General features: G+C 40.3%; 1 protein-coding gene across 3 annotated transcripts in view; it reads right to left on the bottom strand.

Moving 5' to 3' along the window:
- LOC117870356 (butyrophilin subfamily 1 member A1-like) overlaps nucleotides 1-15,735 on the bottom strand; it is a 102,067-nt gene that overhangs the window by 69,469 nt on the left and 16,863 nt on the right. For all 3 annotated transcript variants that reach the window (XM_034757495.1, XM_034757497.1, XM_034757496.1), the window contains exons 2-5: nucleotides 12,274-12,309; nucleotides 7,555-7,659; nucleotides 4,298-4,318; nucleotides 2,875-2,901 (exon numbers count right to left, since the gene is read on the bottom strand). In XM_034757495.1, the coding sequence (XP_034613386.1) occupies nucleotides 2,875-2,901; nucleotides 4,298-4,318; nucleotides 7,555-7,659; nucleotides 12,274-12,286 (166 nt within the window). In that variant the 5' untranslated portion in view covers nucleotides 12,287-12,309. The remainder of the gene's footprint in view (nucleotides 1-2,874; nucleotides 2,902-4,297; nucleotides 4,319-7,554; nucleotides 7,660-12,273; nucleotides 12,310-15,735) is intronic.

Here is a 15,735-nt window from a genome sequence, read left to right as displayed (position 1 = left end):
GTAGCCAATCCATATCTGCTAAAGGACCATGACATAGTGTCAGAAGAAAACTAGAACGAGAGAAGAACAGAAACAGAAGGTTGCAAAAAGAAAGAACAGTAACAAAGCCTGGAGGATCTCATCAACATGCCATTCTTCAATGCCCCAAGAATTTGAGCTTTGACAAACCTTCAGAATGGAAAGACTGAAAACAGTGTTTTGCAATATTTCAAATTGCAAGAAAGCTTCACAAGGAAACTGGAGATATACAGGTATATTATAGAATTGAAGCTATGGGGAAGCAGGCTGAGCATATCTTTAAATCCTTGAACTTTACTGAACAGAGACACAAAGAAGACTATGAAAGGCTTCTGCCTATGTTTGATGCATTCTTTATACCTCAGAGAAATATGGCTTATGAAAGATCCTGTTTCCAGTGGAAAACATTGAATGTTTTCTAAGAAATCTGTATAAATTGGATGAAAACTGATTTTGGGGATGCTAAACATGAAAATATCAGAAACATGCTTGTAATTGGGTGAGCAGACAAAATCTTTTCAGAGACTTTCAGTTAAAAAGAGAACTAACCCTGCACACAGCTAGTCATATAGAAAAGCAAGCTGAGTGTGTGAGACAGAAAATCCAAGACTAACTGGCCAAACCTGAAAAACAAGAAACTAGCTTAGAAGCTGTTAAGAAATGCAGCAGGAGTGCTCGCAATTAATACCATAAGACCCCTGATGCAAGGAGAGAGAACTCCCAAGAGGGACAAATTCAAGCCTAGATGCACAAGGTGTGGAAAAAGTCATATTCCAAGAGTGATGCATTCCAATCAGAGGTGGAGAGTGCAACAAATTGAAGTAATATGGACATTTTCAGTTGGCTCATACTACAGGACATCATGGGCAGTTTTCCCCCGAGATCTATAACTTATGAAGATCCAGAATCTTCTTGGAGAATGAAATTGAATATTAATGCCAAGACTATTGACTTTGAGGTCTACTTCTGATTCATTTTTACAGTCATCTCAGAAGGGACTTAGAGTCACCTTCAATCCTTTCCAGAGCTGAAGTCACCTGACATCGCCCTGACTAGCCCTAGAGGTATCCTGAATTACACAGGCCAGTTCATCACCAAAATGTTTTGCCAAGAGAGGAGCTATGCATTTAGAGTTCATTTGAACAAAGGTCACAGACCAATAACCTTTTCAGCTATAGTGTGGCAGCCATGATGGGCCTAGTGAGAAAGATGTAAGAACTCGACAGAGGATTCAATGATTTTGAACATTTGAAAGGAGATCCAGTTGCAATCTATTTAAGACACAATAATAAACCTTTCAATGTGCAAACACCCCTACCAGAAAAAAATTGAAAGAGCTGTAGATTTATGGATATTCAGAGGAAATCATTACCTGGTCATTGTGAACTACTTGTCCAAGTATATAGAAATTGTGTTCTTTAAAGATACAGCATGTGGTAGCATTATTGAGAAAATGAAGTGCACTTTTGCTTACTATAGTATTCCAGAACAACTAGTGTTGAAAAATAGACAACAATTTGCAGCAGCAGAACTTAAGTCATTGTGAATTAAATATTATTTTGATCATATTACCAGCAGCCCACATTACCCACAAGTGAATGGAGAAGCTGAGAGAGTTGTACAGATAGCCAAGATAATCCTACAGATCAACTCCAATAGCGGCCACAGGTTATAGTCCAGTACAACTCCTTGATGGGAAAACAACTCAGAACAACTTTAAAAAAGTCTCTAAGGTGTCCAGACATGAAAAGAATAGCCAAATTGGATAAATAGACTAAAAGAGTTTATGGTTTATTTTACAACAGATGCCACTCTGAGTACTGCTGTTTCTAGAACCTGGTGGACAGCATGTGTGTCAAATTGGATGGAGAAAAAGGATGGACAACTCCAGCTGTCATAAAGAAAAAGAATTCAGCAATCATATAATATGTGATTGAGACCGACAGTGGAGAGTTCAGCAGAAGCCATCAATATCTACAGTTTGTTCCTTAGCAAGAAAAATCAACACAGGAAACAAAAAGAAGAGTCAAGGACTCTAGATTCCCCCACAGCCACTCATTGAAACTACTATGATTCAGAGAAACTTAAGAAACTGATGCATAGTGAAATTCAAAGATAGAGAGACAGTGTAAATTCTGTAAATGTTAGGAGTATAGAACGTGAAGGGGGAGATGTATTGAAAAGTAACTATATCATACTGGTCAGTGAATAGGTGGCACTATGGTAGAATACTTTATTTAAGCTAACCACCCTAACACCTAACAGAGCATGATGAACACATCTGATGTGTTCCTCTCTAAGAAGGAAGACCTGGAGGCAGACCATATATAGTATGGAAGCATGACACTCCTGTCTGGAACAGTTTAGTGATTGGGAAGATAATGCACATGAATCATTCCAACACTGAACTGAAATGTTTGGCTGAATACTTACTCCACAAACTTGGTACATGATTTTCAGAAGCTCATAACTAGCAATAGTCCAAACCAACCTCCTCTTCCAGAGCAAAATTCATCAGCCAGGACAGTTGCTGTACAAAATTTGAAAACTCACAAAAGTTGACCTCAGGGCTACTAAGAACATTTAGAAAATAATGTAAATACACAGGTGAATTGTCAGTCTTCTCAGTTAAAAGAAAGATTTTATATATATATATATATTAAAAAAATCTGTTCTATTCATAGAAAAAGGCTGGCATTTTCCAACCAAAAGGTTGCTGTTTCACAAAGTTAACAGCATTTGAAAATAGACCCCATTTCCACTTTCTGAATATTAATCACTCTGTGCTCGCTGTGATCTGAAATAGGATTACTCTGTTATGGTCTACTTCGTTAACTGAGAAGACATTCTTCTTACCTATTTGAGTTCTCAGTTCACCATGTTCTGAAAGAGAGGCATGACAATGATCAGAAAAGAATAATTAATGTGTGAGTTTTCTGGTTTCTCAAAGACCTTCTTGCCTGAGCCTTTCTAAGGGTTCCATCCAATTCCCAGTGAAGTCAATAGCAGCCATTACTCAAATACTTCAATCTTTCCAAAGACTCCACAGTATCATAGAACACAGAGTGGGAGGCGGTTCTCTGCAGATTTGCAACATAAACTGGAATTTCCCCAGCTCCTTTAATATTATTGAAATGGGGATTTTGTTCTATAGTGGGCCGTATTAATCCCATGTTTTAGTGATGCTGACAAATCAGTTTTGAGTGTGTGTATTTGCAAATATAGTAATTAGCATTTTATTAATAGAAAAAGTACACAACTATAACATCCTTCTTGATTTATGAGGTATTGCTCCGTGATTCTTGAACATTGAACAGTCACAAGGACTTTATGGGGAGCATGAGAATACAGTGATTCCAGACTCTGATGCATAAACTTTTAAGTAACATCCTGCTTAATTGAGGAAATAGGCGAAGTGAAGCCCTGGTTCCACTGAAATCAATGGAAACACTCAAACGGGGCCAGACTATATTAATTAAAATAGGTTAGTGAACCTGTTTTAAAACACAGCTGTGTATCTAGCATAGACAACATTTATCACCTTTTAAAATACATTAGCATTGACCATGACCAGCTACTAAATTTTATCACTCAATCTATTTTCTAAGTCTAGACATGAACATTTGAAATGTGATTCCTGAGAGGAGGAGGAAAGGAAAGTTCATATACAAGGAAGTATCAACCTTAACATTACAATTAGTAGCTCATAGCCAAAAAGTAGGATTTTCTAAAACATCCAAATCACTGAAAAGCACAGACTTTCAAGAGGACTTGTGCTGCTAAATCACTCAGACTGTGTCAAAATCCCACCCATCACTGAATAAGAAGGTTGGGGGCAAAGCAACTTGTTCTCTCTGCTCATTATCATGACCATAAATTAATGGCAATTTATGCACAAATGACTATGAAAGAAGTACCTGTATTTTATGTTTCAAAATTATTTTCCATACTAGGCAGCCAACACTTGCTTTACCCCATGCTTATTTTCACCGTTAGAATGAAAATAATACCAGAATCAAAGTCTCCTTACTTTAGTTATGCAGCTTTACAGCTAAAATTAATCAGGTAATTGATCTGATTGCATTACTAAAATAAACTGAAATTGTTAGCTTTTGTTTTTTGAACTGGGGAAATTAATTGTACACAATCCTCATACCCATTGATGCATTTAGGAAAGAGAAGGAGGTGGGGTGATGGGGAGCTCCAAGTATTCATTTCATTCTCAGAGTCTCATTCTGGTAACATACAAAATTCAGGAAGAAAAAAAATGAGTATATACCATTTTCTTTCTGGGGTTGCTCTGCAAGAAAACAACAAAAAATTCAGTTACTAACTGTGCTAACATTGTGACAGATATGACAACTTTCTCCCTTACACTAAGGAGATTTTAAAGTATTAAATTTATGATTCCTGTTGGGTCAGGGGGTTTATGTAATTCCATGAGAGAGGGTAACCACAACCCAGCAGGAACTAAGGACAGTGTGTGTGTGTGTGTGTGGGGGGGGGGTTATTGAGCAAATTCACACCCTGAGAGAGGCCCCACATCCAGGGGAGGCTCCCATATGCTAGTTTAAACTGGATTCTACAGAGGCCAACAGACATAAAAAGGACCTTTGCAATAATAGTTGGAGTAAAAAATGACTCACGGCCTTCTCTCTGATCCAGCAATTGGACAGGACTTTCTGTCAAGGGGAGGGTTGGAAGCGCCGACACCAACCAGAGTTTTAAAACATATTCATTAAAATGGGTTAGCTAATTCATTTTAAAATACAGCTTTTTATCTAGCACAGACAGGATTTTACATCTTGAAAAATCCATTAGCAATCAGGTTCTTTAAAAGGAGGCTTTTAATTAAAGAAAAAAGGTAAAAATCATCTGTCATAACTATGAAGGGAAGGGTAACAGCTCTCCTGTGTACAGTAATATAAAATCCCTCCTGGCCAGAGACTCCAAAATCCTTTTACCTGTAAAGGGTTAAGAAGCTCAGGTAACCTGGCTGGCATCTGACCCAAAGGACCAATAAGGGGACAAGATACTTTCAAATCTTGGGGGGGGGGGGAAGGCTTTTGTTTGTGCTCTTTGTTTGGGAGTTTGTTCGCTCTTGGGACTGAGAGGGACCAGACATCAATCCAGGTTCTCCACATCTTTCTAAACAAGTCTCTCCTATTTCAAACTTGTAAGTAAATAGCCAGGCAAGGCGTGTTAGTTTTCCTTTGTTTTCTCAACTTGTAAATGTACCTTTTACTAAAGTGTTTATATTTGTTTGCTGTACTTTGAACCTAAGACTAGAGGGGAGTCCTCTGAGCTCTTTACGTTTGATTACCCTGTAAAGTTATTTTCCATACTGATTTTACAGAGATGATTTTTATCTTTTTCTTTAATTAAAAACCTTCTTTTTAAGAACCTGATTGATTTTTTCCTTGTTTTAGATCCAAGGGGGTTGGATCTGTATTCACCAGGAGTTGGTGGGAGAAAGAAGGGGGGATGGTTAATTTCTCCTTGTTTTAAGATCCAAGGGGTTTGGATCTGTATTCACCAGGGAATTGGTGAAGAGTCTCTCAAGGCTACCCAGGGAAGGAAATTAGCCTTGGGATGATGGCAGCGGACCAGAGCTAAGCTGGTAGTTAAGCTTAGAAGTTTTCATGCTGGCCCCTACATTTGTACCCTAACGTTCAAAGTGGGGATACAGCCTTGACATCATCTCTGTAAAATGAGGATGGAAAATAACTTTACAGGGTAATCAAACTTAAAGAGCCCAGAGGACCCCCCTCTAGACTTAGGTTCAAAGTTACAGCAAACAGAGGTAAACACCCTAGTAAAAATGTACATTTACAAGTTGAGAAAACACAGATAAACTAACACGCCTTGCCTGGCTGTTTACTTACAAGTTTGAAATATGAGAGACTTGTTCAGAAAGATTTGGAGAACCTGGATTGATGTCTGGTCCCTCTCAGTCCCAAGAGCGAACAACCCCCCCAAAAAAGAGCACAAACAAAAGCCTTACCCCCCCCCCACAAGATTTGAAATTATCTTGTCCCCTTATTGGTCCTTTGGGTCAGGTGTCAGCCAGGTTACCTGAGCTTCTTAACCCTTTACAGATAAAAGGATTTTGGAGTCTCTGGCCAGGAGGGATTTTATAGTACTGTACACAGGAGAGCTGTTACCCTTCCCTTTAAAGTTATGACAGATGTAATGTAGAATTCAGGCCTGTTTATTTGCCTGAGATAGAATTTTGGGTCTTCTTTATTAGACTTTTGATACACCGGACCCTCGCTAGAACACGTGTCTATATAGCACAAATAATGCGGTTGCGGCCATGGATCCCAAATTTAATTACTTTCTTTGCAATTCCCTGTTAACGTGGTACGATGCATGGATCTCAAATCCCGCATTCTAGCGAGGTCCTGTGTACTCGGATATCCTTACTGAACAAAGAACAAAGACACTGTGTGTTGCTTCTGCCAAACCATATTGGCTTGTTAGTATAATGAGAAAGATAAGAGACAGAGCTAAAATGTTACTGGGTATGGTGGCAGTATAATATACAACCATACACTTGAAGACTTCCTCCTATCTCAAGGCAAGGTCAAGCAACCAGTCAGATAGGGCAAAGGGGAATGGGGGGGGGGGTATAAGAAACACTAAAAGGCCAAAGAAATGCATGTCCCTGACCAAAGCACAACCTTACTCCTTACCCCTCCCATGGGGTATAAAAGAGGTGGTACGAGGCCCCCAAACAGAACATGACCATACATTGTAAGGGGTGGGACCAAGGGTGTGCACTATATGTATAATTATGCCTGCTAAGGAAGGGGGAAGGGGAACACTGGAGAAAAGGCTCTGTGAGGTCAGAGCTATGGATATGCTTGCTTAAAACTAACCCCCAAAAAACATTGCATTGCCTGCACTTCAGACTTCTGTTCTTCTGCTTTCTGTCTGCATGACAAGAATCAGGGTAGGGTGAAGGGAAAGCTCCCTAACAGGTATGCATATGCACTTTGCAAAAGTGTATATGATAACACAAGGTGCCAGGCAGTGGAGAATCAGCTCCACAATACTGACATCCCACAGTGACTCTCTCATACTCTCTGCCACACCCATCACTAGCAGCATGGCTGGCTGATATGACCAACTGATATCACCTGCTCTCACCTATTGTACATGATAACCCCCTCTGCTGGTCTTTGTAAAGGTTGGAGGGAAGAGTAAGGTGATAACTGTCTACACAGCAAGCTACTTAATATGTCTCAGCCATTGTTCTTGTAAAGAAGCCTATGTCCCCTGCATTAGATGGCCATGGACCCCAGATTGCAGAGCTGAGGGTTTGTTTTTTCTGTAGTGGGTAGCTGCTGCATTATACATCCCCCCCCCCGTTTTCTTCACTAATGTCCTTTTGTCCTATTTCTATGCCTTTTCTCCATTTTCCGCCCTACAGTGGGACAGAGACAAGGCTCCCAATTCATTATTTATTCAAAATCCACATTAAATCAGTGAATGGCTCACTAATGAAATACTGATCAACTTTGAAATTCTTACCTTTTGGTTTCCAAATACGATACAGAAGGTAGACAGTGCCAGTTCCGATGATGGTGATTGTACTTATCTGGGTGTGTGATTTTACCAAGCTAAGGATGCTAGAACCTAAAAACGTTTGAAGTTTTCAATTATATTTAATCTTCCTTTAGAAAATTATTTTCATTTTAAACAAAGAAAATAAGGCTCGCTGCTTCTTCTCCTTTAAAAATAAGTTTTTTATACTTCCTAGGTATTGAGGGACAGAAATAGGGAGAGAACATTACAATAGGTGTAGATATAGAACTCTTTTATAGGTTCCTCTAGGGAACTGGCCAGAACGTAAAAATATTCAGTACCCAACATCTACTCTTGTTCTGAAAAGGGAAAGAGAATTTACTTCCCTGTTCAGTAACTGAAGTTCAAGATGTGTTGCCTATATGAGTTTCACTGGTGTGCATGGCTTCTATGCTACGGAGATTGCAAGGCTTCACTTACTAGTCTCTGTACATCGCACCTGCTCCTTTCATAGCCTCGAACCATTCTCACCTCACCAGTAAAAAAGGGGGCAGAGTGACCAATTGACCTTCAATTCCTTTGCAAATGTCCAGCTCCAAGTATTAGACTCATAGGTATCAGTGAAAGGACAGTGGGTCATTGAACACATATAGATAACACATCTCAAAGAACTCCAGTTTTCTCTATCTCTGTCAGCCAGATAGTTTCCATACCATGAAATGATGGGCTATAGGGATGGATGAAGAGTGGTTCCATTGTTCGGGCTGAACAAGTCTGCATACAGTGGAAGAGGCATCAGAGTAAGCACCAAAACTGTACTGAGCTCCTGAAACCTGTTCTCTCTGGGCCAAATCGGACAAAGAAGAAAAAAAAACCAAGGCTCTGTCTTGTTTGATTTTCCTCAAAACTCATCAAATTAAGGGAATCAGAGTAAGAATAAAACAGACTAAGTAAATGGAATCAAATGTATCGTATTGACAGTCCAGACTCTATCCACCTTTTGAGCAGAAAGCCATATATTTTTTGTTGTATCATGAGGTACACCCCATTGATCAAATACAGATTTGATGACCAACTCCTTTGAACTCCATTTGTGCTCATCTCGAGAAATGTCTACTTAGTCTGCTAGCAAATTGTGAAGACCTGGCAGATGAACAACAGATATTGTTATGCAGTACCAACACTGGTTCCACAGAAAGAGTGCTTCCCTATATAAGAAAGTGTACCTGCTTGTTCACATGAAACACTGACACAGTATTGTTGATCATAATTTAAATATGTTGTCTTACAATGTGAGAGAGAAAGGATCTTGGATAGCTTGAATTGGGATTTGAGAATCTTCACCGTACACCATACCAATACCCGGTACAATTTATAATCAGCGTGAGGCTAAGTCTGAGGCAATACAGCAGCGTTGTCTAATTATGAAGGGGATGTCTGTGTCAGGATAATATCAAACACCCTGATGCAAGGTAACATCCTCAGTGAGAGGTGTGGGTCAGGGGAGGATGCAGACACATGATCTGCTGATATAATAGCAGATGGGTCCTGGGGTATAGATGATCTGTCTCAGAAAGTAGATGGGATAAACACCAGGGAGGGAGAAGTATTATTTAAGTTAAGCACCAATTTTGACACAAGAATAAATAGATACAAATTGGCCATCAACAAGTTTAGGCTTGAAATTAGACAAAGGTTTCAAACCATCACAGGAACAGCCTTCCAAGGGGAGCAGGGGAAAAAAACCTAACTGGCTTGAAGACTGAGCTCGATAAATGTATGGAGGAGATTGTATGATGAGACTGTCTACAATGGCACATGATCCATATGTGACTGTTAGTAGTAAATATCCCCAACAACTGGAGATGGGAGATTAGATGGAGAAGTTTCTGAGTTACTACAGCAAATTCTTTCTCTGGTGTCTGGCTGTTGGGTCTTGCTAACATTTTCAGTGTCCAACTTATTTGTCGTTGGGAAGGAATTTTCCCCCAGTTTGCTCAGCCTCTCCTCATAAAAGTCATGGGCTCCAGACCCCTAAACATTTTTGTCATCCTCCGCTGGAGTCTTTCCAATTTTCCACATTCTTCTTGTAGTGTGGGGCCCAAAACTGGACACAGTACTCCAGATGAGGTCTCATCAATGTTGAATAGAGGGAAATGATCACGTCCCTCGATCTGCTGGCAATACCCCTACTTATACAGCCCAAAATGCTGTTAGCCTTCTGGGCAACAAGAGCACACTGTCGACTCATATCCAGCTTCTCTTCCATCATAACTCCTGGGTCCTTTTCTGCAGAACTGCTACCTAGACATTCAGTCCCTAGTCTGTAGCAGTGCATGGGATTCTTCCATCCTAACTGCAGGACTCTGCACTTGTCCTTCTTGAACCTCAGATTTCTTTTGGCCGAATCCTCTAATTTGTCTAGGTCCCTCTGTATCCTATCCCTACCCTCCAGCATAACTACCACTCCTCCCAGTTTAGTGTCATCTGCAAACTTGCTGAGGGTGCAATCCATGACATCCTCCAAATCATTAATGAAGATATTGAACAAAACTGGCCCCAGGACTGACCCTTGGGGCACTCCGCTTGATACCAGCTTCCAACTAGACATGTAGCCATTGATCACTACCCATTGAGCCCGACGATCTAGCCAGCTTTCTATCCACCTTATAGTCCATTCATCCAGCCCATACTTCTTTAACTTGGGGGCAATAACACTGTGGGAGACCGTATCAAAAGCTTTGCTAAAGTCAAGGAATAACACATCCACTGCTTGCCACTCATCCACAGAGCCAGTTATCTCATCATAGAAGGCAATTAGGTTAGTCAGGCATGACTTGCCCTTGGTGAATCCATGCTGACTGTTCCTGATCACTTTCCACTCCTCTAAGTGCTTCAGAATTGATTCCTTGAGGACCTGCTCCATGATTTTTCCAGGGACTGAGGTGAGGCTGACTGACTGTAGTTCCCCAGATCCTCCTTCTTCCATTTTTAAAAGATTTTTACTACATTAGCCTTTTTCCAGTCACATATGGATCGCCGTGAGTTTTAAATGAGTTTTCTGGTCCTTGCCACTAGCATTTTGCAGTGGTGGAACGTCTGCATAACAGGAGTCTCCGGCAGGCAGCAAACACACTGGGAGTGACCATCAGAGACTGGTATTGCTAGTCTACAGGTGAGGCAATGTTTAAAAACTGTGGAGCTAGGCATAGCCGTTTGAAGAGAGTCTCTGATTATTTGTTGTAGTTGTTGTTTTAATTGGAAAGGGAAGAGACAGGAATCCCACAGGTAACAGGAAGGGGTAATTCTGGGCAAAAAGGAATGGAAAAAGTATTCTGAGGAACAGTATTCTGAGGCGCTGCTGTTGTTCTGACCAAAGCCAACAGTTGCAAAGAAGGAACTGGGGGATGGTTGGCTACGCGCATGCGATACCTACTCAGAGCAGCAGGAGCTAGCTGCAGTGTATGTGTAGCCAACCAGGGCACTGCTACCTTAAATCTCCGACTGGAAGTGCGGGGGCACTAAAACAAGTATTGCATAGGCCTTCAATTGTCCCTCTGCACAGGGGTGCATTTCACACTTTAAACACAGATGTATATATACAGGGCCAAATCCTGTGAAGACTAATACTCTGTTTAACCCATTGAAGCCAATGGAATTCCATGCATGTAAATCAATGCAGAAATAATAAATACATTATTTCATATGAAACAAATCTGGTTGAATTTTTTCAACAAAAAGATTTACATTAAAAAAGTTTTGGGAAAACCCCCCGATGTTGATTAAAAAAATAACTTCCTATTAACTTTCTTAGGTTTTTTTATTATTATTATTTTCAGGTGGAAAATCAACGTTTTTGTATTTGGAAACATTCATTTTTAAATTGTAGGAAAATTACCACAATCTCTCAATTTATTTTGTTTCCAAAGAGGATGGAGTTAGACTGTTCTCAGTGGTGGCAGATGACAGAACAAGATGCAATGGTCTCAATTTGCAGTGGGGGAGGTCTAGGTTCGATATTAGGAAAAACTATTTCACTAGGAGGGTGGTGAAGCACTGGAATAGGTTACCTAGGGAGGTGGTGGAATCTCCATCCTTAGAGGTTTTTAAGGCCTGGATTGACAAAGCCTTGGGTGGGATGATTTAGTTGGTGTTGATCCTGCTTTGAGCAGGGGATTGGACAAGATGACCTCCTGAGGTCTCTTTCAAACCTAACCTTCTATGATTCTATCATCCCCCCCCTCCCCACCCACCCCCAGAAATGTATGTGTGGGGAGGGGGGCAGGGAGGAGGTATACTTAAAATTGGGAGAAAATAATACTTTCATATTTAAAAAGCATTACTTTTTTTAAAATGTAACATTTTTTTCTCTGATACGTTTAAGATTGACAGTTATTTTCAGAGAGAAACTTACTTTATAAAAATAAGGGCTAGATTCACAACAGAAATATGACAAGGCTAGATTAAGAGGAGGCTTGGATAGATTAGTGTTTCATTTTTATGCATGTAATGACTCCAGAGGCCATGCTAATTGGAGTATTATGAATAAGAAAACAAGTCTTAACTAGAGCATTGGTGCCCTGCTGTACTCTAGAATTGCACTTATGATTTGATGGGCAAAAATACTGGCAGTTTTGAATTTTTCCAGACCAAATGCATCTGTTTATGACAATCAAATGCAGACAGACTCATGAAACACAGATTGAATTATTTGAGAGAATTTACCTTTTGAGACCATGATTCTGTATTATGCCGTCTGAGCTGAAAAACATGGGATAAAATTATGGTTAAAATACATATCTTTAATTTAGTAACTCTTCATGTTCACACTTGAATGAAGATATATTACTGCAGTATTAAGGATAGGAATAGAATGGGACCAAAGCCAAAAGATACAGAGGTTCCTACAGCATTTTAACATGTTGAGTTATTTCATGGTCAGTTCACTTAGCGTAGACAAAGGGATATGTAATACTGTATATGTGATTCTAAAGCAATAGAAAAAAGTGCACGTTTAAATAAATTAAAGGCATGGAAGAGCCTAGCTATAACCCAGGTTGCAGAGAGGACTAAGGACTCAGACACACAAGTGACTGTAAGGATGGACCTCTGTGTCAGTGGGGGACCCATTGCTGTGAATAGGGCACAGATATAACATACTGAATCAGTTGCATGATCAGCATTTGAAAATTTTCCCTAGCCTCTTGCATGGCCCCAAAAGGTTGGGGGAGGGGGCAAGATCCTTAGACCCTTGAACAAAGGAGGTGGGAATGAGTGTGATTTAATCTGGGGATGGGAGAGGAGCTGCTGTCTTGTATCTGCCTAACCCAGGAGACTCCTGAACCAAACTTTTAGTAGAGGAACAAGAATTGTGATTGAGATTTTTGAAGCTGAGTAGGGGAATTAAACACACTACTGCCTTCAGCTATTAATGGGACTTGCACTCCTAAATCACATAGGCATTTTTAAAAACCAATCCTAAAGGAATAACAGTTCAGATCCACAAAGGCGCTTGGGTGCCTAAGTCTTAGATTTAGGCACCAAAATGACCCACAAAATCCCCACTCAACTGCTGCCTAACTCTGCACATAAATTCACAAGTGCCAACAATTCTGCTCTGAAAGTCCCCTCACTGCCTAAGTATATGTCTGTGGGCATGCACACTGCTGCCCCAGGCAAGCATCCAGATGCCTATCTCAAGCCTATGCTCCAGGGTAATCCAGCATAATCAAACCGGGTGAAGATAGGTATTGTCCTGCTTATCATGTGTTTGGGGATCAATCTGGCAGGTGTACTCAGAGGACATCTAATGCCACATAAAATAGGCAGAGGTGGGGCAGAAAGGCACGTCCTTTGGAACATCTTCCCCAGTGATGAGGGTACTCATCCAGAATATGAAAGACCCAAGTTCAATTCCCCTCTGCCTGAAAAGGAGAAGGGATTTGAACAGGGATTTCCTACTTCTCAGGGGAGTGCCCTTTTCTCTGGAGTGTACAGTCTCTCTCTTTGGACCCATGCCTGTTTAATTATTTATCCAAAGTGGAACAGCTTCAATAGGGAAGATTGAGGCAGACCTATATCAAGCTATTCCATAGTACAATGGTACTTATAAGAAAGGTTGCCTCCTTCTCCCAAACATTTTCAGTGGAGTTAGGTATGCACCACTGCTGTTATTTCAAGAAACAGTTTAGGCCACTGACTCCAGGAGAGGGGTTCCTGGCTGTGGATACCAAGTGGTGATAGCAGACTTATATGCCAAAGTCTTTGAGAGGGAAGCTTAGGACACACTCCTCTTGTTAGCATCTCCCACTGGCAAGCTTATACTGGGAGCTGCCTAGGGTGCTGGCTTTTGTGGATCCTCTTTTGAGGCACCCATCTCTCCCCATTTATTCTAGAGGGACCCTAAGCACCTATCTCAGGATTCCCTTTGTGGATCTGGGCCAAAGGATTTTTATAAATATATCAGAGATCCAGATCTGTATCCCTGCCTCTCTGTTGCCCTTATACGGTTTTCCCCATATAACAGAGTGATCTGGGCCAAAGACATCGAGTTTGGCCAGTTAGGAAGTAATGAAGACCTTGTAAAAACAACTTCTGATGAAAAAGCAGCTAAGGGAATAAATAGATAATTTGAATGGCTTGTACAAGTTATATGTTCTGTTATGATGTTAAGGGAATTATCTAATAAACTTAAACCACTGACTTTCATTTTTGAAAAGTTGTGTAGAACTGGAATAATTCCACTGAACTGGCAAAAATGAAAGCAGAACTCAGCATTGAAAATTGTATATATGCCACACACACACACACACACACACACACACACAAAAAGGGGTTACAAACAAGGGCCCTTTGGAATCTTATAATTATAGCTAAAGCTGGTTCAAAACAAACATGCCAATTATTTTACATGGGAATGTTTTTTTTGGAGGGAGGAAGGAAATTGCGGATTTTTTTTAAATTTCCAATTATGTTTTTTAAACAAAATAATGATACCAAAATCAGTTTTTGTTTGTTTCTTTTGTCTCCCTCAAAAAATTCTTTTTTGTAATACTTAGGGAATGATCTGGCAGCCCTTATGAAAATGTAACTTCCTTTGAATTCAGACTTCTGCAGGTGATAGCTCTCTGGGAAAGGGACCATCTTTTTGTTGTGTATTTTACAGCACCTAGCATGAAAGGTCCTGGTCCATGACTGGGGCTTCTAGTCCCTATTGTAATACACCTAATAAATAACATATAGCATCTAGCACGGTTGAGTACTGAACAATGACTGGGTTTCCTACGCCATACAATAATACACTTAATAAATAATGTACAGCACCTAATGCAATGGCATCCTGGTCCATAACTAAAGCTCCTAGGCACTACAGTAATAAAATAATAATAATATTAAGGTACGATTTTCATAAGTGCCTAGGTGATTGAGAAACCTAATTCCTATTTTCAATAGTGACCTTTTCAAATGGGTTCATTCAATCTCTAGCAGAGCTTCGTATGGTAATATGCCACTACAAACTCCATGAGCCCTCCAGGAAACTACAGTTCTACAAAAAATATTATAGGTTCTAGGAAGGAGCAATGTGCTAGAAGCCAGTTGAAGAATATAAAAATTGCAAACATGTTTGAGGTTTTTTATTTTATTTCAGCTTCCTAGGAAAATTTTTCAAAAGTGACTAGATCCAGCTTAAGTTCAGCACTGTAATACCTAATATTTACATGTCCTTCTGCCTGGTGAAATCCACAGCCATGCGTTAGGAGCTCAGGCTCCCTATACAATGCATTAGATGCTAAAAATGGTATCCACTGAAGCCAGCATGCTGAGTGAGCAGATGCCTAAATAGTAGGAAATGATGATGAGAGAGGTGTGACCTAATCTGCGTATCTAAAAGGAAGTTAGATGCCTAAATTTGTGCTGGAGGGATTAGGCTCCCACCACAAATGATTCACAGACATGAACACTCTCCTGATGTTAGGCAACTAAGCCAGGTTGATTCTTTCTCACCAAAAACAGAGGAGCAAGTGCCCTCCTTTTATCTAATAGAGCACTGACCAGAGTGTGGGAGACCCATGTTCAAATCTCTCCTCTGCCTGATATGGGGTAGGGGCATGAACCCAGTTCTAGGAGCATGACTAAACCATAACTGTTATAAACATATAGCTAAGGGTAGCATACAATTCCTCCTTT

Source organism: Trachemys scripta, unplaced genomic scaffold (assembly GCF_013100865.1).
Source record: "Trachemys scripta elegans isolate TJP31775 unplaced genomic scaffold, CAS_Tse_1.0 scaffold_26, whole genome shotgun sequence".
Lineage (NCBI taxonomy): Eukaryota > Metazoa > Chordata > Testudines > Emydidae > Trachemys > Trachemys scripta.
The sequence above is the reverse complement of the archived record's forward strand: the minus strand, read 5'-3'. Positions and strand labels throughout refer to the sequence as shown.